The 24,118-nt window shown below is 41.8% G+C and overlaps 2 protein-coding genes and 1 long non-coding RNA gene across 4 annotated transcripts in view; 1 reads left to right on the top strand and 2 right to left on the bottom strand.

The window, feature by feature from the left end:
* Nucleotides 1–5,664, top strand: part of LOC311240182 (uncharacterized protein) — a 66,669-nt gene extending 61,005 nt beyond the window's left edge. For both annotated transcript variants that reach the window (XM_084328725.1, XM_084328724.1), the window contains one exon: nt 456–5,664. In XM_084328725.1, coding sequence (XP_084184851.1) covers nt 456–2,276 — 1,821 coding nt within the window. In that variant the 3' untranslated portion in view covers nt 2,277–5,664. The remainder of the gene's footprint in view (nt 1–455) is intronic.
* Nucleotides 1–24,118, bottom strand: part of LOC311240399 (uncharacterized protein) — a gene marked incomplete at both ends in the record, with an annotated part of 536,458 nt that overhangs the window by 81,237 nt on the left and 431,103 nt on the right. The gene's annotated exons all lie outside the window — the stretch shown is intronic.
* LOC311240846 lies at nt 18,637–19,947 on the bottom strand. Its single transcript, XR_014620502.1, has 5 exons — nt 19,385–19,947; nt 19,242–19,289; nt 19,070–19,150; nt 18,895–18,960; nt 18,637–18,766 (listed from the first exon to the last, which is right to left on the bottom strand). It is a non-coding gene; the product is annotated as an uncharacterized lncRNA (long non-coding RNA).

Below are 24,118 nucleotides of genomic sequence, written 5' to 3' on the forward strand. Positions count from 1 at the left end.
GTTGCATTTCCAATTTATTTACGTAAATTATAAATTTATCAGGGATCGATAAGGGAATCGATAAAGAATCTGAGCGATAAGCAAAATCGATAATGGAATCGTATCGATAAAATCTTATCAATTCCCATCCCTAGGTATCACCCTCAGTACCTGCAGTATTTTAGCCTGGTATCAATTTCAGTACCTCCAGTATTTTAGCCTGGTATCAACTTCAGTACCTGCAGTATTTTAGCCTGGTATCACCCTCAGTACCTCCAGTATTTTAGTCTGGTATGACACCCAGTACCTGCAGTATTTTAGCCTGGTATCACCCTCAGTACCTGCAGTATTTTAGCCTGGTATCACCTTCAGTACCGGCATTAGTATCTGTGTATCCATATCAGTATGCATGTGACCTATGAATCAGAGTAATGAGCCTATAACATACTAAACTTGTAATATTTAACTCTTCACAGTGTGAAAGTGCGGTCAAGACTGGAGCTTCACTTAAAGAGCAAGGGTTGAAAGATGAGGATTTTCAACGTCAACACTCCATAGATCTAGACCACAGGGAACTGACGGTGGAGGAATCTCCACAAAGTGAGGAGACATCTGTGACGCAAGACAAAGACTTACAATATAGAGCTGAGACGGAGGAGAATGATGACGACTGGATGGTTATGTGTGTGGCCGTATCGGACCTTACATTTGAACCCACAGATGGAGACCCTGTTCTGCCACAGGATGTTGGAAATGGAGGAAACCAAGAAGACGATGTAGTCATTCTTCCTCTTTGTGAGGCGCAAGACTCCACCTCAAAACTAGCAGCGGCGTCTCCCTCCTCTGACATAGAGGTGTTCGACTCTTTAGACGGGTTCCTAAAGGCCAAAAACATCAAGTATGCGCACTGTCCCATTTTTTCTGCACCAGAGGAGGACAAAGACATTCAGACCGGGGATCAGAACCCGAGGCCACAGATGACACCTTCATGTGAATCTGAGCCTACCTCTGAAACTGAACACAGTTCTGATTACTCAACATCTTCACCTAAATATAACTATTTAACAGTGTCCAAAAGGTTTTCCAAAAAGCTTCCTAAAAGCTTCCGAAGAGCTCCCTCCAAGTCTGATTGTAAGGATGAAGAAGGCGAGGACACGTCGGACGTATTAAAGAGTCATCCGTTACCCGAGTCTGACTCGGAGAGTGACCAGGGTGATTTTGCAAAGAAAGTACGCAAGTGGCAAGAGAGGAGACTTCCAACCACAACCACAATTGAGGACACCTCTGATGAGTCCGATTGTATGATAACAAAAACTGTTCAGCGCAGGTCACCAACAACTTCAAGTGGCAAACGCATGGTGACTGCTGAATCTGACTCAGAACCTGAGCAGTACAGTGAGAACACACGTAAGAGGAAACTGACCTACACTGCACCAGAGGGAGACTCTGTTACTTCACATAAGAGGCATGCAGAGCAGTCTCCTCAACAAGCCAGCCTCTTGTCTGAAATACAAACTGAGGACAGCTCTGATGACTCCACAGTGTCTGGCAAAGACTTGTGCTCTTCTAGAAAACGTGTGTCGGAGTTCAGAAAAGGCCCATCAACCTCCAGAGAACGTTTGGCCTCTTCAAGAGAAGGCTTGCCGTCTTCAAGAGAAGGTTTTCCATCTTCAAGAGAAGGTTTAGCCTCTTCAAGAGAAGGTTTTCCATCTGACTCAGAACCTGCGCAGTCCAGTGAGAACACACGTAAGAGGAAACTGACCTACACTGCACCAGAGGGAGACTCTGTTACTTCACATAAGAGGCATGCAACTGAGCAGTCTCCTCAACAAGCCAGCCTCTTGTCTGAAATTCAAACTGAGGACAGCTCTGATGACTCCACAGTGTCTGGCAACGACTTGTGCTCTTCTAAAAAATTGTCAGAATTCAGAAAAGGCCCATCATCCTCCAGAGAAGGTTTGGCCTCTTCAAGAGAAGACTTGGCCTCTTCAAGAGAAGGCTTGTCTAAGCCCTCCAGAAAAGGCCCCTCCACATCCAGACTTGCTCCATTCACCTCAAGGTTGAAGACAAAGGTGATGATAACAGGGAGTGAAGGAGAGAGAATTCAGTCAGGAAGATACCCATGTTCAAAAAAAAAAAAAAAAGGAAGATACCCATGTGGAGTCTGTGGAAGAGGAGTGGGAGCGAACTCTGTGCAGTGTAGAGAATGTGACAAATGGTGTCACCAAAGATGTTCAGGTTTGGAAAGTCTGAGGGGAGTGAGGGATTTTAGATGCCCCACGTGTGAGAGGGAATAGGAGGTTGGAGATGGTGGTCTAGTGGTGGGAGGGGAGGTGCTGGAGGAGGTTAAGCAGTTTTGCTATCTGGGAGATGTGATGGACTGTGAGGCGGGAGTGGAAAGGACGGTGAGGATGAGAGTGGTGGAGGAAGTGGCGGGAAATTAGTAGGCTACTGGTGAATCGAAACATAGAGGTAAAGATCAGAGGAGGGATATATGAAGCATGTGTGAGATCAGTTCTCCTGTATGGTTCCGGAACGTGGACAATGACAAAAAGGGTGATGGTGGTGTTAAGGAGCTGCGATCAGAAGATGTTGAGGTATCTGGCGGGAGTCAGATGGCAGGACGGGAGGACCATTGCCGAGGTGGATGAGATCTGCGGGGTCAGGGAAATTGATTTCAAGGTGAGATATGGACGTCTCAGGTGGTTTGGACATGCGAGAAGATCGCAGGAGGGGGGATGTGGAGAGGGGTGGAGGAGATGATTATGAATGGGCGGAGGCCGAGATGGAGACCGAAGCAGACGTGGAGGGGATGTGTGGAAAATGATATGAGCGATCTGGAGATACATGAAGACATGGCACAAAACCGTGCCCAGTGGCGTGGAGTCGTCGCCCCGTCCAACCTCACTGTAGTGGGAAAAAAGGACGTAAAATGATGATGATGATGACATCAATATTGGGCTGTCGGAACAGTATTATGTTTGTAGGTGAAGTATTTACCTGGTTTAAAGGTGCTATAGATAAAATGTTATGTAGAGTCGTCGTTTAAAAATATTTACAGCCAGAGAGCTTTTAGAAAGGTGCAGAATAAATGTATTGCTTTTCCCCAAAAAAAAGTATTGGTTAATGGATTTATCGTAAAAGAAAATGTTTTATGTTGCAGCAGGCATGTATAGACCAACACTTCCGGTAATCTGAAATCATGGGAGAGAGAGTGGGGGGAGAAAATTAATGAATGTGGATTGTAGCTACGGCTGTGGCGCTGCTGCAGACATGATCCAATATAGTCTTTTATACGCCTGAGTCTCCTGAACACGGAGACACCAATCTTAAGTCGATCGGAACTTTCTCGGCTGAGCTATAGTCACTTTTTCAGCACCTACTCCCCATGCGCATGTGCAGATTGCCAAAGGAGTCTGAAGGCTGGGGAGCCTTGGAATGTTCCATCAAATTTATTTGTAAAGCCCACAATCACAAGTGAATGTCCCCATGGGCCTTCTCAGAAGAAACATCACAATAAATCAAGAACAAAAAACCCACCATGAAATCCAAAATAAATAAATGCAACACTCCCAGACATACCCCAGCGAAAGTAAGGACGAACTCACTAAAAACTTAGCAATAGGAAAAAAGCACCACAGGCAATGTGGAGGAGAGAATGACCGTTCAAGGGGGGGATCCCCCTTCTTGGATGTCTGTTATGGTAGTGTTTCTATGGATGATCGGGGTACATACAAACATTTTTGAAAGATTTAAATAGAATGGAGCTAAGAACAACAAAGAACATAGGGAAACGAGCGCTAGTATAAAAATAGGATAAAGGCTCGGAGCTCAAAATATCAGTCATATTCCGTTTGCACATTCCGTTCTGATCCATTTGAAGTATGGGGGCGACATAGAGAGGATCGCATCATCTTGGCCATCACCACGAGACATCCACTCAGAGAGACGGGGACAGGCGTTACAGTTTGCGTGTTTGGTGGGCGGACATAGCAATAGATGCATGTAGTAAGCATATATGTGAATAGAATAGATACATGTAGTAAGCATATGTGAATAGAATAGAAGTACTTAATCCAGCAAATTAACTAGAACAGGCATGGTTTAGTTGTTGTAGGTCGGACAGAAGATGGTATGAAGCTGTTCCATGACCTCAATGGTGCTCATAACCAATGTGGGGTAGAACAGTCACTGCAACCTGTCTCTCTCTCCCATGAGCTCAATGTAACGCGGACGTACAGTGGTCTATCCCCTCCCTACTTCCCATTTCTCCACGTGTAATGCACCTGATTAGATCAATTACATGCTGGTGCTCTAGTGCGACACCTTGTGGCTGAATGTTATTTATTGCACCTTAACAACCAGGAAATGACCAAGAGAAAGTTGTATGAAAGTTGTATATTATAATCCATGCACAGAATTCCTTTTTTCCAGTTAATCTGTTATAACAAGATTGTAACGTTAATGCATTTGTATAGTTTATACGTGACTGGTTTCATTTTGGGTAAATGGAGTTTGTTTATCATGGTGACTTGCCCTGTAGTGGTCCGAAAATAGTTACTGCATATTAACTCTTTCACGGCCACAGTGTTCCCCCATCCTTCACTGTCTAGCGCCAGCTTTTCATGACTATTTTTGTGATATTTCATGATCTTTGCGGAGCTATTGTATATTATAGCTATGGAGACAATAGTATGGCTCATTTGACAAACACTAAAAAATACGATTGTTACAGAACGCTTGGTTTATGTCCGGTAAAGTAATACACTGTGATCGTTACATAAACATGTTTCAGGTTCGGTAAAATAGACATTACTTTACCTTAGCCAGAAGGTAATCCAAAAAGAATAATTCCAATGATCCCATCGGCGATCGCGATTACTGGTTTATATGTAATTACACGCGTTTACGGGACACTAGGTTTTGAGGCGAGCAGATCTGCTAGCGATTGCTTTCGAAGAGTTCCTCCCACTCAGAGCGAGTCTCGATAGTCTGGTTCATTCATTGACTCTCCTGTTCCCTTTCTATCCGAGTTCAAAAGGTAGGCGATACTACCACCGGTGATATTCGTTCTGCATTGCAATTCCAACGTAGGCAAATGAGCCAGGGACTTAGAGAATGATCCGGATGATGGTTAAGAACGGGGATCAGAGGAAAAAGATCAAAGGACCAATACCCGACTATACTCTGGTATGGCGCTCAACCGCTGGCGAGATAACCCGACTATACTCGGGCATGGCCGTGAATGAGTTATATGTTTACAAAATAATGAAACGTACTGTGGGAAAGGCTTTCTAGACTCTAATAATTTGAAAAGACACATGTACGCCCACTCCTGCCCGCAATGCTCCAAGAAATGTCTAGTCAGATCACCTAAAGAAGCATTACATGAGAAGCAGATGCTGTATCACCTACAATGACACCCTGCTCAGTGGGTTGTACATAATTTTATATATTTTCTATTTTTCTCCCTTAATTGGGACCCTTAGTATGTGATTGGACAGGGAAGGATACATCACATTCAGTATTCTAATGCAATACAATTGGTGTTTGTGTTTATTTGATTGTGTCTGGGTTTAACAAAAAAGGCCCTTTCTACAGTGATTAAAAGATAGGATGAGATACTTGTTTTATTCAAAGGGGACATTTTTTTTTTCAACAAGTTAATATACTGTACGTAGTTATTTGAGGTGAATAAAGGTATTTTGCTGAAGAAAAAGCATTCTAGCAGCATATATCCCTCTGTTTCAGTCCTATTCTCAATGGACTGTTTCTGTGCCTGTAATAACGAGCAAGCTGCTTTTATTGTACAAATTAGCAGTGGTGCGTGACGTGGCCATGTACCATCAAAACAGAATTCAGATCCAACTTTCAGACTAGACTGCAGATCAAATATGACTCCAGATCCAGGAATAGCATAGCAATCCTGTCATTACAAATGTTGTCAGAAACATATTTTAGGTTAAATAAAAATAAAAGATTTATGTATCTTGTACATAAGCATTTTATCAAGATATCTTCACACATTAACCACAGTGATCGTGGCTGGCATTCTGAATGGCTGGTTTCAAGAGGGAGGGTTGATTGATTGATTGAAAATGTTATTAACAGATTGCAGAATGGGTACAATATAGGGCTGCATGATTAATCATTTTTTTATCGAAATCGCGATTTGGAATGATGCAATTACCAAATCGCAACCCAAAAAAACGCAATTTTTTTTATGTTTTCTTTTTTTTCTTTTATTTAACCAGGAAGTCCCATTGAGATACAAGATTGGTTTGGGAGAGGGAGGTAAGGGGTTCTAGATTGTGTGTTGTGAAGTTTAGACTTCAGAGCGGGAGAGTAAAGTACAGAGAAAAAAAGGTACAGATTCCCAGGTAAAAATAAACATTTTCAGGCTCGGTGTCCTGAAAGCCCCACCGCGTAGGCCAGATGCAAGCCGCATTTTACAATAAACCTCTGTGGGGCTGCTTAAAAAAATGTTAATTATAAATTTAATCGCAATCGCAATATCTGTCAGAAAAATTGCAATTAGATTATTTCCCAAAATCGTGCAGCCCTAATACAGTACGGCTCAATACACACGATTGTTAAGGGGAGAAAGACTTTCGTCTAGTTTACATCAGGGTCCCCCAATTTCAATTCATAATGACATTTATGACATACACAACATACAGATATGTATCATGACATACAAATATACAGTACTGTTTAACAGAGATCCTAACAGAAAATATATACATTCAAGGGGGAGGAAACTACATTGGGCGGGGGGGGTGGTTGGACATTTACAGGGGCCAGTTTCGAATTGCAGCCTCCCGTATCCACATGCCTCACCACACGCGATACATGTGTCACACTATTCTGGCAGTGGCTACTGTTATTATAGTATTGTTAATGAAAGGTCTGTTCTTTAATGTTTGTGTAAAGGGCTATTTTAACTGTTGATGGGTAGTGCATCAGTCAGTGGTGCAGTCGTAATATGGGAACTGCCCGGACGCCACGCGCGCATGCATGCATGCGCAGAACAGATTATTATTATGCAGAATAAATAGTAGGAAACATGTTTGTATAGGAAATTACTAGTTTTAGTTTAGTTTTTGTAAATATTGCCTTGAAATAGAGAAGCTGAAAAAGGTAGCAGGATGTAGCCTTCAATATATAAAGAGATTATATTGTCAACAGATATGGTTGAAAAACAAACCAATCCGAGGCACGGATTTTGGCGATCCAGATGGCATTAGAACGGCAATGAATTGCGCTTTATTCTGTAATTTATATGTTCGGCGAAAAAAGCCCCGAGCCTTCAGATGCTCGCAAAGGGCCGTGAAACTGAAACTGAAACTGAAAAACAGTGAAACCCCGGACATTTCGATGAATTAATAAACCCCCCCCCCCGGACGCCCCGGACAGGGCGTGATAAGAGGACATGTCCGGGCAAAAGAGGACGTTTGGTCAGCCTACTCTACCTGTGCTTTTGTTATGTAAAAACGGTGGCCGCGGGCCGAGCCGGTACTTAGTTACAACGAATGGGAACAGCGGATTTTTGTGTGCGTGACTGCGCGTACACGCGGGAACATATCCGTGCGCGATTGCGCGTACTTCAGCCTCAGTGACCGAGGTAAAACGCCGTTATACCGCGTTATACCAGCACTGCACCACTGACTGCTTAAGGCGGAGTCACCAGCGTCACTGAACCGCCGCCATCTTGGGAGGGTCAGCCTTGAGTGAGGGTGAGTGAGCTGCACAGACAAAAATACTCATAACTCGCTGAAATATTGACAGATTTACAAACGGGTTGGTTTGCTATTAACATCAAAGATGTAGTTATGATACTGCATATTTATTAAAAAAAACATTTTAAAGATAGCCACGTTAATAATGCTTGTAATAAACCAAACCGTTTGTAAATCCGTCAATATTTCAGCAAGTTATGAGTATTTTTGTCTGTGCAGCTCACTCACTCTCACTCAAGGCTGACCCTCCCAAGATGGCGGCGGTTCAGTGACGTCGCTCTCCATTGGCCGGCAGCGCGGGCAAGCTATCTAGTGTTCTATATATATCTATGGTCCACCCACCAGTAAACTGAATAGGGTATTGTGCTCTTGCTCTGTTTGAATAGGTGGAGTTCAAGTTCTTTAATAGTTGTCATACAGAAGTACAGAATACTTTAATACAAAATGCTTCTTACTGTTACGCTCCAGAGACTGTGCTAGACAAGATAGTATCAAATAACATAGTATATCATGTAATTTAGAAGAAAATGAGGTCACAGTGTTCGGTATAGACATATGTACAATGTTCTGGGTTACCATATAATATACAATACTATGCAGCGTACTAATGTACAGTACTATCTAGTGCAAAGCAGAAATGGGATGAGGTACAATTTAGGTACAATTTACAGTAAGGTGTACGAGTTGTAGTGCAATCCTTCATCAATAAATATAAAGTGGGGAGTGGGTGCTACGGTGTGTTTGTTTAAAGTGGGTGTGTGCTATAAAGTGTGTGGAGTGGGTGCTACAGTGTGTTTGTTTAAAGTGAGTGTGTGCGTGTGGATGTGTGTGCTATGTGCGTTTGGTGGTTGTTGTTGTGTAGTGTTCATTCATTGTTCGTTTAGCAGCCTGATGGCCTGGGGATAGAAGCTTCTTCTGAGTCTTTCTGTGCTCGCCTTGAGACTCCGGTATCGCTTGCCTGACGGCAGTTGTTCGGGTGACTGGAGTCTTTAATGATTCTCTTAGCCTTGCCCTTGCAACGCTTGTTGTAAATGTTCTGGAGGGTGGGGAGCCCCCCTCCAATTGTGCGTTCGGCTGAACGTGTCACTCTTTGTAGTCTGCTTCGGTCTTGTGCAGTGCTATTCCCAAACCAGGAGGTGATGTTGCCGGTCAAGATGCTCTCTATTGTACATGAGTAGAAGTTCTTAAGGATCTTCTGACTGACTTGGAACTTCCTTAGGCGCCTGAGGAAGTAGAGGCGTTGTCGTGCCTTCTTCACAACACTGTCAATGTGTGTGGTCCATGTCAAGTCCTCGGATATGTAGGCTCCGAGGTACTTAAAGCTGTTGACTCTCTCAACCGGTGCCCCTTCGATGCTGAGGGGGCTGTAGTCCTTGACCCCCGACCTCCTGAAGTCCACAATCATCTCCTTTGTTTTGCTGACGTTCAGGGAGAGGCTGTTTTCCTGGCACCATCCCGCCAGGACCTTGACCTCTTCCAGGTAGGCCCTCTCGTCGTTGGCAGAGATCAGGCCCACCACCACTGTGTCGTCAGCAAATTTGATGATTGTATTGCTACTCCGCTGAGAGTGGTTAACTGTATTATAATAGTAAATATGTTGTGCTCTTGCTTTTTTCTTTTTGAAGGTGGAGAGAGTAGAATTGCTAGTGCCACAACAGTTTTATGAGATTCATAACAGTACATTGTACTAATCAATTGTTGGCTCATTAGTTTGTGATTCACATGCACTAAAATTCACCAGAATGCAGGAAATTAAGTCTTTGTAACAAAAAATTTCCTGGTGGGGGACTCCCAGACCCCCGCTTAAAAAGTGGCCTGACGGCTATATTTCGCGCTATATCTAAATCAAATCAAATTTATTTGTAAGGCCCGACCACACACGTTAATGTCCCCATGGGCTGGACACGTCTTCTTTAAACAAGTCAAGAAGAAACATAACTAAGTCAAGAATAAAACAAGAACACCATAAGGTCCAACAAATTTAAAATAAATGCAAATAAATGATTCCGGTAGATTGGGCTTAGTTTCAGTCATGGGCAAAATAACAGAGGGCATACATACCCTCATATCATTGGGCCTCATGCATGAAGCGATATAGAACAGATTTCGTTCTTAACTAGCATTTCCTCTTACTTTGTTCTTACCTGGGATTCAGCAAAGTTTTCTTATTGTTGCTTTTTTCTCAGGCAAGAACAAATTATAAGAGTGGTTGAGAGCACTCTTACCGAAATAAGAAATTCTTACACTCCCAAATACGACTTTAAAATCCCAGAACTTGTCAAAAATTATTATTATTATTATAACTTATTGCGTGTGTTATGCTTCTGAAATGGATTATATATTGCTGTTAGAACAGTTGGATGCTCTGGCCGCCCAGGCCGTACGCATATCTTCTAGATCAGGGGTGGGCAACTTTGTATATGGTGAGGGCCACAAAATGTCCACAATCAATCTGGGGGGCCGCATTGTTTATCGGCAGTCCCGCCAGTAGTACCCCATCACTCAAATAGCCCTAATAGTCACAAGGTATATAAACAATTATAATTTGTTGTAACTTTGTTTTTATTCCATTTCAAATGCATTTAGTAATGCAATTTCAACTTTATGAATTTATAAACAGCTGAATTTAAAAGTATTGCTGTGTAACCCCATATATATACAAAAATTATCAATTATAATTAAGGCTTCTAATAAAATAAATGTATGAACTTAAAGCCCACTGCTCAACAAACACAAAGCAGCATTCCTGCTGCATTTCACTACAACAGTAAATCAAAAGTGCAATAATAAATGATTTTGTTAAATGTATAAACTTTTATCCTGCTACTAAACAAAACATTATAACACTGAAATGCATGTTATGGATATGAAGCACTCAGGAATGTTTTGTTTAGTAGCAGGATAAAAGTGTATACATTTAACAATCATTTATTATTGCACTTTTGATTTACTGTTGTAGTGAAATGCAGCAGGAATGCTGCTTTGTGTTTGTGTTATTAGTGTTATCTGAACACTACAAAAGTAAACAAGTAAAGTGCAAGTAAAGTAAAGTGCAATACTACATGCCTCCCATTGACCCTTTATCAAACTGGCATGACATTCACCCTCGCCCCACAGTGGGTCAATAATGGTTATAATAATAATAATATCATCTCCTTCCCCCCCTCTACACCTCTTCATCATCTCCTCCCCCCCTGTCTTTAATGAGACACTTGTGGTCTCTCCATTTGGCGCACAATAGCAGGAATGTCAACTTCAATGTTTGTGCATGCAATCTGCATCAGATGAAATAATGTTTCATCCGACAGCCTGTTTCTCTACTTTGACTTGATGTGCTTCATGTTTGAGAAATTGCTCTCACATATGTATGTGCTCCCAAACATACTGGCCATAGAGAGGGCAAAGTCCCTGAGGAGTGGGAAACGGGGCTCAGGTAGCAGTTTCCAAAACGAAATTCCCCTCTCATTTCTCTTTGCTTGAAAAAAAGGATCTGACTGTAGCTCGCACAGTTCAAGCTGCAACGGTGGGGGCTGCTCTGACACCGTAGCGGTGAGGGGGCCGGCAAACAGCGCTATCCGTGACTGCATGCCGTTGAAATCTTCAAACCGATCATTGAATTGCATTTGCAGTGTTTCAATGTCGCTCCTGTACTTTCCGACGGCTCAGCCATTGGATTTCTGTGTGTAGCTGCAAGTCGCCATAATCAGTGTCCATCTCTTCCAAAAAGGAGACAAACTTTCTATGGTTTAGTGACCTGTTGCCTCCACGAATTAGATTGGTAACCTTGGTAACCAAATCCATAACATGGCTGTAGTAGTCAAGCTTCTTGGCACAGAGAGCCTCCTATATCAGATGAAAAAAAAGAAAAACGATTTAACGACTCTCGCATATAATTTGACTACACTCGACTCGCATTGGTCATTATAGTGACCCACAATAGATGGAAATTATGTTAGCGAACTTACCTGATGTATAATGCAGTGCAGCATTGGACACTCAACGCCACTCTGCCATAGAAGCCCGGCGAATCCTGTGTGTTTTCCTTTCATTGCCGGTGCTCCATCGGTAACAACAGCCGACAGTTTATCAAAACCCCCATATTGCTGCACGGCACTTTCAACAGCGTTTCATATGTCCACACTAGGGCTGACCCCTATTAGTCAAATAGTCGACTAATCGATCGAAAGGAGCCATAGTCGACTGCCAACTCTTCTTAGTCGAATACAATACAAAAAAATAATTTTTTTTTTTTTTTTTTTTTATATTGGCCTGGGGCCGCATGGAACGTCGGTGAGGGCCGCATGCGGCCCGCGGGCCGCCAGTTGCCCCTCCCTGTTCTAGATCTATTTGCAGAGCCAGATGAGTGGCTGTTTAACCGTTTCAGATTGAGATGTATGCAATACTCTGGAGCATCAACTCAGACAACACATGCCGCAGTCGTTCAGTATTGACAAAGCCTATTGCTGGAACGATTCATTTCACACATATACAATAAGTATAAGTCTTCTATGGGGTAGATTTCTATCAAAAATAAACAAACGCAAAAGTAGAATCCACAATGGTGGAACAAACTGCCCACCACAGTTAGGACAGCCGAAACCCGTCCAATCTTTCGCAGGCGACTAAAGACGCACTTCTTCAACCATTATCTGAAATGAAAAAATATATATATTCTAACCCTAACTAACCTTACTGTGATGCACTTGTCCTAATATACTAACGGTTAGTAACTAACCTACACTGTAGCACTCAACACTTTGATGAACATTGTTACTCAGCTGATAGAGCTGTGCCCTTCCTGATGACTTGTCGTACAGAACTTGTAAGTCGCTTTGGATAAAAGTGTCAGCTAAATTACTAAATGTAAATGTATACATTCATTGTTATTATGGGTGGGTGGATGCTTTACTTTAAATAAACTAAACAGGTTAACTTTATAAGGAATAGCAAAGGGGGGAAAATAAGAAATAAATGGGAATAGTTCAACCATGGACAACTTGCTTTAGATTGTGACCACATTTTATAATGTTGACCCTCATGCTGCAACTTGTTGTAATTCGATGATACTAATAAAAAGATATTATAAAAAAAATAGATGAATGTAAGTAAAACTAAGGAACTTGTCCTACATAACAGTATCGAGGACCTGGGCGACGTGCGAGACAGAAGAGGGCTGAAGCACGGAGAGAGAGAAGGAGATACAAACCAAATTATTAAGTAAACAATAAACAAGGTGGCCTATTGGAATGTTGGATCCTAATGTGAAAAACTGATTTTATGTCTGCACTTTATGTGCTCGTCTTTTTTCTGTTGTGAAGCACTTTGAGCTGCAATTCTTGTATGAAATGTGATATACAAATAAAGTGTATTATTATTATTATTAATGCTCTCTACCTGATCAACCAAGACTACAGTGTCAAACAGACTAATGCTCTCCACCTGGTCAACCAAGACCACAAACTTTCTCTCAACTCCAGTCCTGCAAACCCACCTGGTCCCACCAGGTCTCTGACATCAAGGCCACCTCGTCACTTCCCCTTAATTGGCTGGTATCAATCCCCGATTCCTGAGCCTTTCAGCCATTGTGTAGTGTGATGTGTGCCTGGTGCCAGTGTCTTGCAGCCATTGAGCCTGTAGCCCAAGGTTGGGTGCTACCCAGTGGTGGTGAAGGAGGCCATTTATATCCTACACTGTAAAGTGCTTTGAGTGTCTAGAAAAGCACTGTATAAATACAATGATCATTCATTCATAGTTTCAGGTCATGACGGTGAATTACATGCAATAGTATTGATTCTGAATTGCAACTCAACTCCTAACATGAGGCGACAGTGGCTCAGCAGGTAGAGAGGTCTGGTAATCGGAAGGCTCCCGGTTCGATTCCCACTCCTCCCCGCATGTCGAAGTGTCATTGAGCAAGAAAAGGTAACCCCTAATTGTCAAAGCACCACTTCAAACCCTGACTTGTATTGTTAAAAGTAGAAGTGTTTACACTCACTAGAGATAGATATTATGGCTAGATGATGCCTCAACCGCAATCTACATTTTGTATTGATTTGCTTGATTTATTTGGATGTATCTTAGCTAACCGACTAATCGTCCAAGAATCAGGAATAATCCAACACCAATCTCTGAGCAGGGTTTTGGTCTGAGATTTGTTAAAAATTTACACAACAGGGGTACATTTTACATCCCACTAAGTGTCTACTTTAATCTGCTGCGCAAACTAAATTAAGTGTGTTTGGTTAGAGTGTCTCTCTCCACACCTCTCTCTAGCTAAGCGACAGTAGGCTACAGACAGACACCCAGTCAAGCCCAACTCAGCCAGGAACAAGACTAGGCAAGTCTAGTTAAGCAAGACCCAGCCAAGAACAAGACTAGGCAAGTCTAGTTAAGCAAGACCCAGCCAAGAACAAGACATGGCAAGCCTAGTTAAGCAAGACCCAGCCAAGAACAAGACATAGCAAGCCTAGTTAAATGTCAAAGTTTAGGCCTAGGTCATGCTGTGATCTCTAGTTCCCTCTAGTGAATAGTTTAAGTCACTGCAGACTCAACTTTCTAATGCACTTCCATTAGAAAATAGTCACAGGGCCGAGCTATATAAATCTAATATTTTCCATAGGCTCCCACAGGAGCAGGCATGCGCGGATCTGTCTGGAAATATTCAAGCAGATGCATATAGGCAAGGGCTACAGCTTTGCAATGCACTTCCATTAGCGAATACGTCATTATACGTGCATGCACCCCAAAGAAATAGTTAAAATACTCATCTTGTTCATAAAAATAAGTCCTATAACTTTCTAATGCACTTGCCCATCGAAATAGGCCCGCAAGCCAGTCAAATTAAATGTCAAAGTGTTGGCCTTTAACCCATTCCGTTTTAATTTGACTGTTTTTGCTGTGCTGTAGGGCTGCAACTAATGGTAGTCGACTAATCTGTCGATTATTTTTTTTCGATTAGTCGACTAATCGAAAACCAATTATATTTATACTTTTTTTTTTTTTTTTTCACTACCTATCTTTGTGAAAGTGGCTTCTCAGCTCTGGTCCAGCTGAAGACAGAGCAGAGGAACAGATTGGACATTGAGCATGACCTCAGAGTTGCTTGTCTACCATCACCCCAGACTTTGAGACTCTTGTCACTCAGGACCAAACAACAATGCATCATAACATGATGATCCCATAGCAAATTAAAATAATGACTCATGAAACATTTGAATTTGGATCTTGAGCGACTTTAAATTAAAATGTATTTGAAGAACAATACAGCAAATGCAATCACTCATAACAAGATAAATAAATTAAATAATACAAATTAAAGTGGAAGTGTACTTTAAATAACAAAAAAATAATAATAATAAAAAAGAAATAACTAGCAGTATCTGCCCCCAGCACCGCGGCTGATGGGGCTGTAACTTGGTCCAGGACCAGGACGGTGACGTGGAACAGCTGTAAGGGGAGAGGGGGATGAGTCAGATCAGACAGACTTCTAGGTATTTTGTTTGCTGTGTGTGAGAGGAGTCCGTGTGTGTATGTGTGTGTGTCTTACTCTGATCGCTGTGTGAGTGAGAGGAGTGTGTACTGTGTAATTTGTGTATGTGTGTGTGTCTTACTCTGATCGCTGTGTGTGAGTGAGAGGAGTGCGTGTGTAATGTATTGTGCGTCTGTCTAGTCTGTCTGATCATCTCCTGCAGGGGAACACAGTACACCATTTACAATTTCTTTAAATTGCAGTGCAGGAACGTGAGGATATCGACATGCTCTGGAGTGAGGCTGGCCCGCTTCTTTGAGGCGATGTTCCCAGCTGCTGAGAAGAGACGCTCAGAGGGAGTGGAAGTAACTGGAATGCACAAGTATGACTTGGCTTGTGATGCAAGGGTTGGGTACTTTGCCTCATTCAACTTCCACCAAGACAGGGGATTTTCTGTCTTTGAGATGGGCTGCTCTCCGAAGTACATCAGCACTTCGTTAATGATCGCTTGTGTGCGCGCATCCTCAGTGTCACTGTCTGTTGACTCACATCCAAGCAGTTAATCGAGAGCTGAAACAGACCTAGTTGTCTCAGCTGAGGCTGTGGCATCATTGTCATTAATGTCAAGTTGAACAACAGCTTCTTCATTCCTACTGGACTGTAGGACCAGAGCTTGCAATTTATTCTGAACAGTGAACCTCTCCTCTGGTGTCAGGAATTTTAGTTTTCGGAATCGTGGGTCTAGTGCAGATGCAATGATTGTTTTGCTTGGGTCATTATCTTTGATGGCAAGCTCTGTTGACCAGCGTGTAGTGGTCGCCACTGAAGCAGCCGCCTGGAAGGCCTGCACAGGAGCTGTATCATAGGCAGTGTGGGTGGACTTCAGAAGCCCTCTGACTAGAGGAGGCAGGGCGGAGACGGTCACATAGTTTTCACCACTCAAGTAGACAGTGGCACATTCAAAAGCTTGGAGAGCTTTGGCCAGTTCATCTAGCAGGGTCCACTGCTCAGGCTTGAGGTCCAGGTATTGTTTCCCTCTCTGTTACTGCAGTGTCAGACAGAGTCGCAGTCAGTGGCCATCTCTGTTCCAGCAGGCGAGTCACCATGTAATAAGTGCTGTTCCACCTGGTAGAGACATCTTGGATAAGTTTGTGTTCCGGGGTGCCCATCTGTTTCTGCTTTATTTTCAGCTTGCTTGAAGCCAGTTCACTCCTTTTAAAGTGCTCGACGAGACACCTCGCTGCTCCTAGTGCTTTACTAATCAGACTGTTTCAGTGCATGATTGATCACCAACTGTAATGTGTGGCCTGCACAGCGGATAGACACCCACCCATGTTTTCTTCTCCAAGATGCTTGCAGCCAGCAGGACATTGGGGCCATTGTCATGACCAACCGCCACAAGCTTGCTTGGAGGGATCTCAAACCTTTCCACAGCCTGCTCAATCCATGTAGCAATGTTGGTCCCAGTTTGCTTTAAGAGCATATTTAACCTTAGCAAAAGTAGCTTCATACTTTCCCTCCATGAGCTTTGTAAAATGAGTTCTGGAAGGTAAGGTGTAACCTGAATGGAATGTGGTGACCATCTGCTTAAAGCCCTCATCTTCAACCATCGATAATGGTGTCATGTCTTTAACAAGCATGGTGAGGATGCTCTCTGTGAAGACTCCAGCCATTTGAGGGGTGCATGAGCCTCTCTTCAGGACAAACTCATCCACACGCATTTGCTTTGTCCTACAATAGAAAGAGAACAAAACAGAAAGCTGTATTAATTATCATCAGAATTTGTAGGCTATAGTATCAGTTTATTTTTATTAATTATAGTCAGCCTTATATATACCTAGGCTAGAATTAATATTGAGATGCAATATCTGTTTTCCCACTAGAGGGAGTTATCGCTTAAGGCAGTGCTTCTCAAACTTTTTCTGTCAGGCCCAATAGGGGGTATCTGCAGAGCCGCAGAGCCAGGCTGGACGGGTTGGAGGTGGTCTGGACAAGTATTAGTGGTCTGGACAAGTATTTGCACTACTGCGCACCATTTTCAACTTCACTTTCGTCTCGTTTACATAGGTACATAGACAGTAATGTTACATCTAGACATTTATGACATGTAATAATAGAGTAAACTTGTAAATAGACAGTAATGTTACATCTAGACATACCAGATCTAGTCATAATAGAGTAAACTTAACTTTCGTCTCAGTAACAATGTTCATAAAGTGTACATCTAGACATGATGTGTACATAGACAATAATGTTACATCTCTAGACATACCAGATCTAGTGATAATAGAGTAAACTTAACTTTTGTCTCAGTAACAATGTTCATAAAGTGTACATCTAGACATCTATGACATACCAGATCTAGTAATAATAGAGTAAACGTAACTTTCGTCTCAGTAACAATGTTCATAAAGTGTTGAGTGCTACAGTGTAGGTTAGTTTATTAGGACAAGTGCATGACAGTAAGGTTAGTTAGGGTTAGATTTTTTTTATTTAGATAACGGTTGAAGTAGTGAGTCTTTAGTCGACGGCGAAAGATTAGACAGGATTCGGCTGTCCTAACTGGGGTGGGTAGTTCATTCCACCATTGTGGGGCAAGGACTAAGAATAGGCGACTTCTCTTTGATGACCCGACTTCTCTTTGATGACCCTCCCGGAGCTTGGATATGAGTAGGAATAAACTGTACCTATACAGCACTGTTTGAACCTGGCACACAACATACTTCACATGTCATTTTTCTTTTTGTGGAGACGAAGATGATGAGTACCGGTCTTCTCCTCAGACATATAAAATCAGTTTTTCAATACAAGTACGACTCAAGACACAGAACATTAGTATGCAAAATAAAAAATGAACACAGATTTTGAGTGTGAATGAAAACTTTATTTCAACAAGATTGCAGAATGGGTACAATACAGTACGGCTCAATACACACAATTGTTAAGGGGATGCAGACCAGAGAAAGAAGTTTTGTCTTGTCTTCTCGTACTAAAAACGTGACTGTTAGCACAGAGACGGCTGAAGTTACACACGGGGCCATTTTCGTTTCGTTTTCAGGGTCAGTTTCGCTTTTCAGAACGCAACGTAATGGCAGGCAAGTTAGGCCCAGTCCACACGAGCGCTGGATTTAATATAACCATGATTGTATGTGCGCAGTTGCACTGTTCGGCCACACACAACCGGGGATTTGCTACACTGCAACCCCAGTCTTTGAAAACCGGAGTCCAGGGTGAAGTTATGCGGTTTTGTGTGGGCATAGCAACCAAGGTTGGAGGGAGGGAGCAGAATTAATTATTCGATATCAGTATAATAACTGGACTTTGAGAAGTCTTTATTCATGCAGACAGACACGCAGTTAGTTGGGTCGCTGATGCGTTTGAGTCTCTGCACTCCCTCCCCCCAAGGGCAGCATCGCTCATCGGTGAACCATCACATCTAAATGCCATATGAACACAACAAAAAGTAGCTCTCATCTGTGTACCTAAAAACAGTTCTGTAGTCTTCATCGCCAAAGCCAGAGGTATGCTCTATGTATTTCGAGTCCAATAATAGAATCTCCTGTATGCGTGGCTTCAAGACCTATAATGGGTATGTAAAAATAAGCACAGCATGTCAGTCAGGTTTCTGTGGGAATGTGGATTCTGCTATTCTCCCAGAACGGCAGACATGATTAAGTTTATAAGACACGCATTACTAATTTCACTTACACATAGCACAAAGTGGTTTTCGGTCCAGGCTGGAAAGACTATTGCATGTTTCATCTTCATGTCAGCCTAATATTTATGAAACATGAGTTTGCCATTAGAGTAGGGATGTGCCATTATGCTTATTCAATTTACTAACTGAATAATTATATTTATTTCATCAATTAATTACACTTACCGGAAATGAAGCTAACGGGTTGATACTTCGGTCCTTCCAGGTAGGAACAACATACATGTCTTCTATATAAATGTCCATGTCCTGATGAGGAAAAAAACAAACATGATTATTAATAGTCTGCCTTCAGTACCAACAGTTACTTTTAAATGTGTAATTAAAAAAGAGGTCATACACGTTTCAGAGCCAGTTCACCAATGAGCTTCAGGCATGCATTTCCAATCTGCAAGAAATCACAATTAAGACATTATAGTGAACATGACTGAAACTCTCCCTTCGGTAATAAATGTTAATCTGTTAGACCATGTGACTACTCACAGTTGAATCCATATAGCTGTTCAACCCAAGGCTCCAAAACTCATCCCGTGTCAAACAAGTTTGTCCTTCCTTCACAATTATTTCTTCCGAAGGCCTCTTTCGGTCCAGGACATAACTGAGCTGAAGATAATAACCATTGTTGTGATACAGATGAGTAGTTTTACATAGAAAGTAATTATTTGTAGAAATTTGCCTACCCGTTGTTGTTGGATAGGGTTTCGGGACTTCGCCCAGGGTTGGTCTGGTGAGTAGTCATTGTCCACTGGAATCTCAAGTTCTACAGGGATGGACATACACAAAAATATAAGAGAAATAGTAACAATGTTTAATAAAACTAATAGTGTAGAGGTAAGAATTACTGTAGGTAGGCATAGGTTTTTATAGGCCTGCTTCTGCTGCAGAAGCCAGGTTCTATGGTGTAATAGTTAGCACTCTTGACTTGGAGCAATTAAGAGTTCACTATTTAAGGTGGTGGGTGGCAGTTTAATATGATTATTGGACAAATCATGCATGGTTTCAGTCAAGGCGGCTAAACTTGAATTTAAGACATTTTAAGACTTTCTAAGGACCCAGGCATGCAATTCCACTTACTTATCATTGCTGGGGGCAGACCTGAACCCGCTTCAGGGAGCACACCTTGAGCTGCTTCCAGTGATAGATCAAGGACTGCTTCCTGTGACACTGTAAGCAGATGACAAACACAGCTTAGTAAGGAACAGTGAACTTGATGAATGAAGACATTTATACATTATTTCCTAGATCAATTAAAAACAGGATTAATGCATTAAATATCTTTAGTGCAAGTAGAAAATGTACCCAATACAGCCTGGTGGTAGCTGTTTATTGCCACCGCTGTCGTCCCAAATAACTTTTTGATGTTGTCCATTCGCTTTTTGTTGTTGTTGAAGTGTTCTAGGATGTTTCTCATCAGGAACAGATGGGTCGATGGTAGTTGCTGCGTTAAAAAGTAATTGTTCTTTCTCATTTGTGCAAACAGTTGTTCTGCAACTTGACTGTTTACATGGCCTGCAGTTTGAGGCACTATTATTATTATTATTACTAGATCTGGTATGTCTAGATGTAACATTACTGTCTATTTACAAGTTTACTCTATTATTACATGTCATAAATGTCTAGATGTAACATTACTGTCTATGTACCTATGTAAACGAGACGAAAGTGAAGTTGAAAATGGTGCGCAGTAGTGCAAATACTTGTCCAGACCACTAATACTTGTCCAGACCGCCTCCAACCCGTCCAGCCTGGCTCTGCGGCTCTGCAGATACCCCCTACTCGTCAGGCCCCCCTTTGGCGGACCAAAATATCTTACCCCTCGCCCCAACAAAATAGTCAAGAAATGGGCCATGTTTAAATTTATTGAAATAACACCAATATCGTGACCTTTCAAATTGACAACACCTTCCCTCGCGAGAGCCACATTGCCTCGCTGTGAAACAGCACTGCAGAATGGTCAGCTCCCATCTCCTCACACAGCGCAGAGAACAGGCGCGCTTTCAGGGCTCGGGTTTTGATGAAATTTACCACGTTTATAACTTCTGTCAACCTCATTCAGCTCAGGGCTAAGCTGTCTTGACGCTGGCGCCTCTCTGTGAATTTACAGTGCGTCCATTGCGCGTTTGGCGAGACCCCCTTGATGAGTGCCTGTAGCCCCCTCCTTTTCCCTGCCATGGCCTGCGCACCGTCAGAGCAAAAGCCCACACAGTTCTCCCATTTCAGTCCATGTTCTGTCAGGTAACTGTCAATAATTTTGAAGAGCTCATCAGCTGTCGCTCTGTTTTTGACATATTTGCAAAACAGCAGATCTTCACTCAGTGACTGGGAATTTACAAAGCGAACATAGGAAATAAGCAAACAGTCTTTATTGCTGTCAGTCTTTGACAAGGCAACACGCATGTCATCCTCAAGGCTCAACTATATTTTGTTTTCAGAGCTGTCATGGATGAAAAGCCAGCTTCACACAGATATGTGGTGCTGAATGGTATCAACACCTTAACTGCTGCATCATGAGATACTTGGTACTCAGCACCACACTCTGAAACGAGCTCTCCAGGTGGATGTATCAGATGAGATTTCAATGAGTTTGGATGGAGATGTGTCAGGAAGCTTTGTCTCAATGTTGTCTGTAAAGTATTTTTTTATCGAGAGTAACTTGGTGATCCTTTTCTGTGTTTTATTAAATAATGATTTTCAGATTTTGAGAAATGGTCAAACTTATCCAAATATGGTATTTTCATGGAGAACAGTGCAGCTGCAACAGATAGCACTTTAGTGATAATTTTCTGTAATCAAAAAAAAAAAAAAATTGTTTTTAATCTCAAGGCCCCCCCTGTCATGCCTATGCGCCCCCCCTGGGGGGCGCACCCCCCACTTTGAGAAACACTGGCTTAAGGGATATTATTTTGTGCACTACAGACAGTGACTACAGATATATACGTGAGGTATTTCCGTATCCGGTTGGTCGGCATAACAAACCAGAGCCATATAATAGAGACGAAACTAAAAGTGCAGCAGCAACGCTGTAACCTGTACTAACTACTAAGCATGGCGCTGTTTAACGTTACAACATACCGCAGCAGCGCAGCCTCTATAAGCCTCAGCAATAGAGTTCGCATAGCAAGCATTATATCCATATCCATGAGACGTTCTGTTTTCCAACGTAAAAAATACAATACTATGGCTAACTACTATCTAGAACTTACCCATGTTCCGACGTCACCGTGGCTCCGGGGTGCTTTCGTTTTTAGATGCTTGTGCATCGCCGTGGTGCTGCTGTGGAATGCCAATTCCACCTTGCATAATCGGCATTTAACGGTTTTCTTCGGTTTGTCATCTGTAAAAAATGCCCACACCTTTGATGCCCTCGGTCTCGCTTTTTTTAATTCATCTCCGTCTTGCTCTCTCCCTTCCGCCATCGTTCATTCTTCCTTCTGAAGTGAATTCCTTACCTGCGCGGCTGCGCCGTTACTACCAGAATGCACTGCAGTCAGACAATGGAAACGATACTGCCCCCAGTGTATAAAACTGATTGTTTTTATGCGACGCATCGATGCAACAATTTCTCGTCGACGATTTTTCATACGTCGATTATGTCGACTAATCGTTGCAGCCCTACTGTGCTGCATTAGTCTGTCTCACCATGCTCATTTTATTAGCTTTTATCTAATTCATTACTTCATTACCACTATTGTTGTTTTGTTCCTATTTCAATTATTGTGTTGCATTTATTTTATATGATTTCTACGTTAAGCACTTTGTATTTCAATCGTGCACAAAATGCTCTATATAAATAGTTTGATTTGAATTTGAAAAACAACCCGCAGGAATTTTTCTTAATGTGTAAAATCCTGTTTTTGTTTTGATTTGTGTTTCTTTGTTACTTAACTGTATTTAAAGGTCCTTTATAAATACAGTAACACGTTGGTTTCACCCAGATAGACTCTGTCCAAAGGTATGGTTTCTCACCTACCTTGAAGTGATCTATTTGGAGATATCCACGGCATGTGTTATTGGGGTTAGGGAATCTGATATCGTAATTTGGTTGGCTACAGTGGCAAAGTTGAGGGAACGCATATAAGTTTGGAAATGTTTGTTTTGATTCTTGTTTTTTTGCTGAGTGATGTATTGTGATGTATTGTGAGTGTGACTCATGTTGAGGTCCTGGGGTGAGCGGGGGGAGGGTGGGGGTGAGAACGAGCGAGTGTCCATGTTAGGATGATCACTGTACAGTTGTATCAGTTGTTGTCTTGTCATGTGGTGTTGAGTTACTGTCTTGGGAAGTCTTTTTATGTATTGTTGTTGTTGTATTGTGATATGTTTTGGAAAAAAGAAAAAGAAAAGAAAAAATTTGATAAAAAAAAAAAAAATACAGTAACATTTACTTAAGAGGAATAATCATGATTAAGCACCTATTGAGGAATTTGATGTTAAACTATTGATTATTGTTACTCAAGTCTCAGACCTGATGACCTGAAAGCAGCTTCAAAAATACACATTAGAGAAATACAGAAATGAATAATGCGGATAAACAAAGTTCTGTTATATTGTGTTATGTAGTGTTGTATTGTATTTACTGCTGTCAAGCGAATCAAGTTTTTTTTCTTTTTGTACTATAAGTAAAAGTATATTCTATAATGTATTATACTAAATTATGTTATATCTAGTCAAATGTATGGAAGAACAAGTGTAAATGTAAGTGGGTAGGGATCAATACGCTTAGCTTCCCTCTACTCCTTTTTTGAACATGTCAACTAACTACATTGCTCTTGACTTTTTGTTTATAATTTATTTTAATTTGATTATGATTGTTCTGTTTGACGGAGCTAGATACTGTGATTTGTTTGGAGGAATATGGAGAACATGTTCAAAAATAAACTTTTTCATTCATTCAAATCCTTCCAGAATGGCTTCTACTTCCCTTCCTAATGACACATTCAGTAAAGACCTATCCATCTGTTTACCTCTAATAAAAATCAGGTGAATAATATTTGTTCTATATACTTTGTTAACATTTAGTTCCTCATTAGGTCCAAGGTACTTTATTATTTATAAAAGTAAGGCGTTAAATGCTCCGCTCAATAGGAGTTCACTCCACCTGCAATATGACCTCTCCTGGATATCTCTATACATCACTGATATTGGCCTTCCCCCATATCTCAATATTGATCATTGAAAACAGGAAGAATGGCTTCTCGTTTATCTGGGCACACAGTTAAA

This window comes from Notolepis coatsorum (genome assembly GCF_963971535.1).
Source record: "Notolepis coatsorum genome assembly, chromosome: 14".
In the NCBI taxonomy this organism is placed as follows: Eukaryota; Metazoa; Chordata; class Actinopteri; order Aulopiformes; family Paralepididae; genus Notolepis; species Notolepis coatsorum.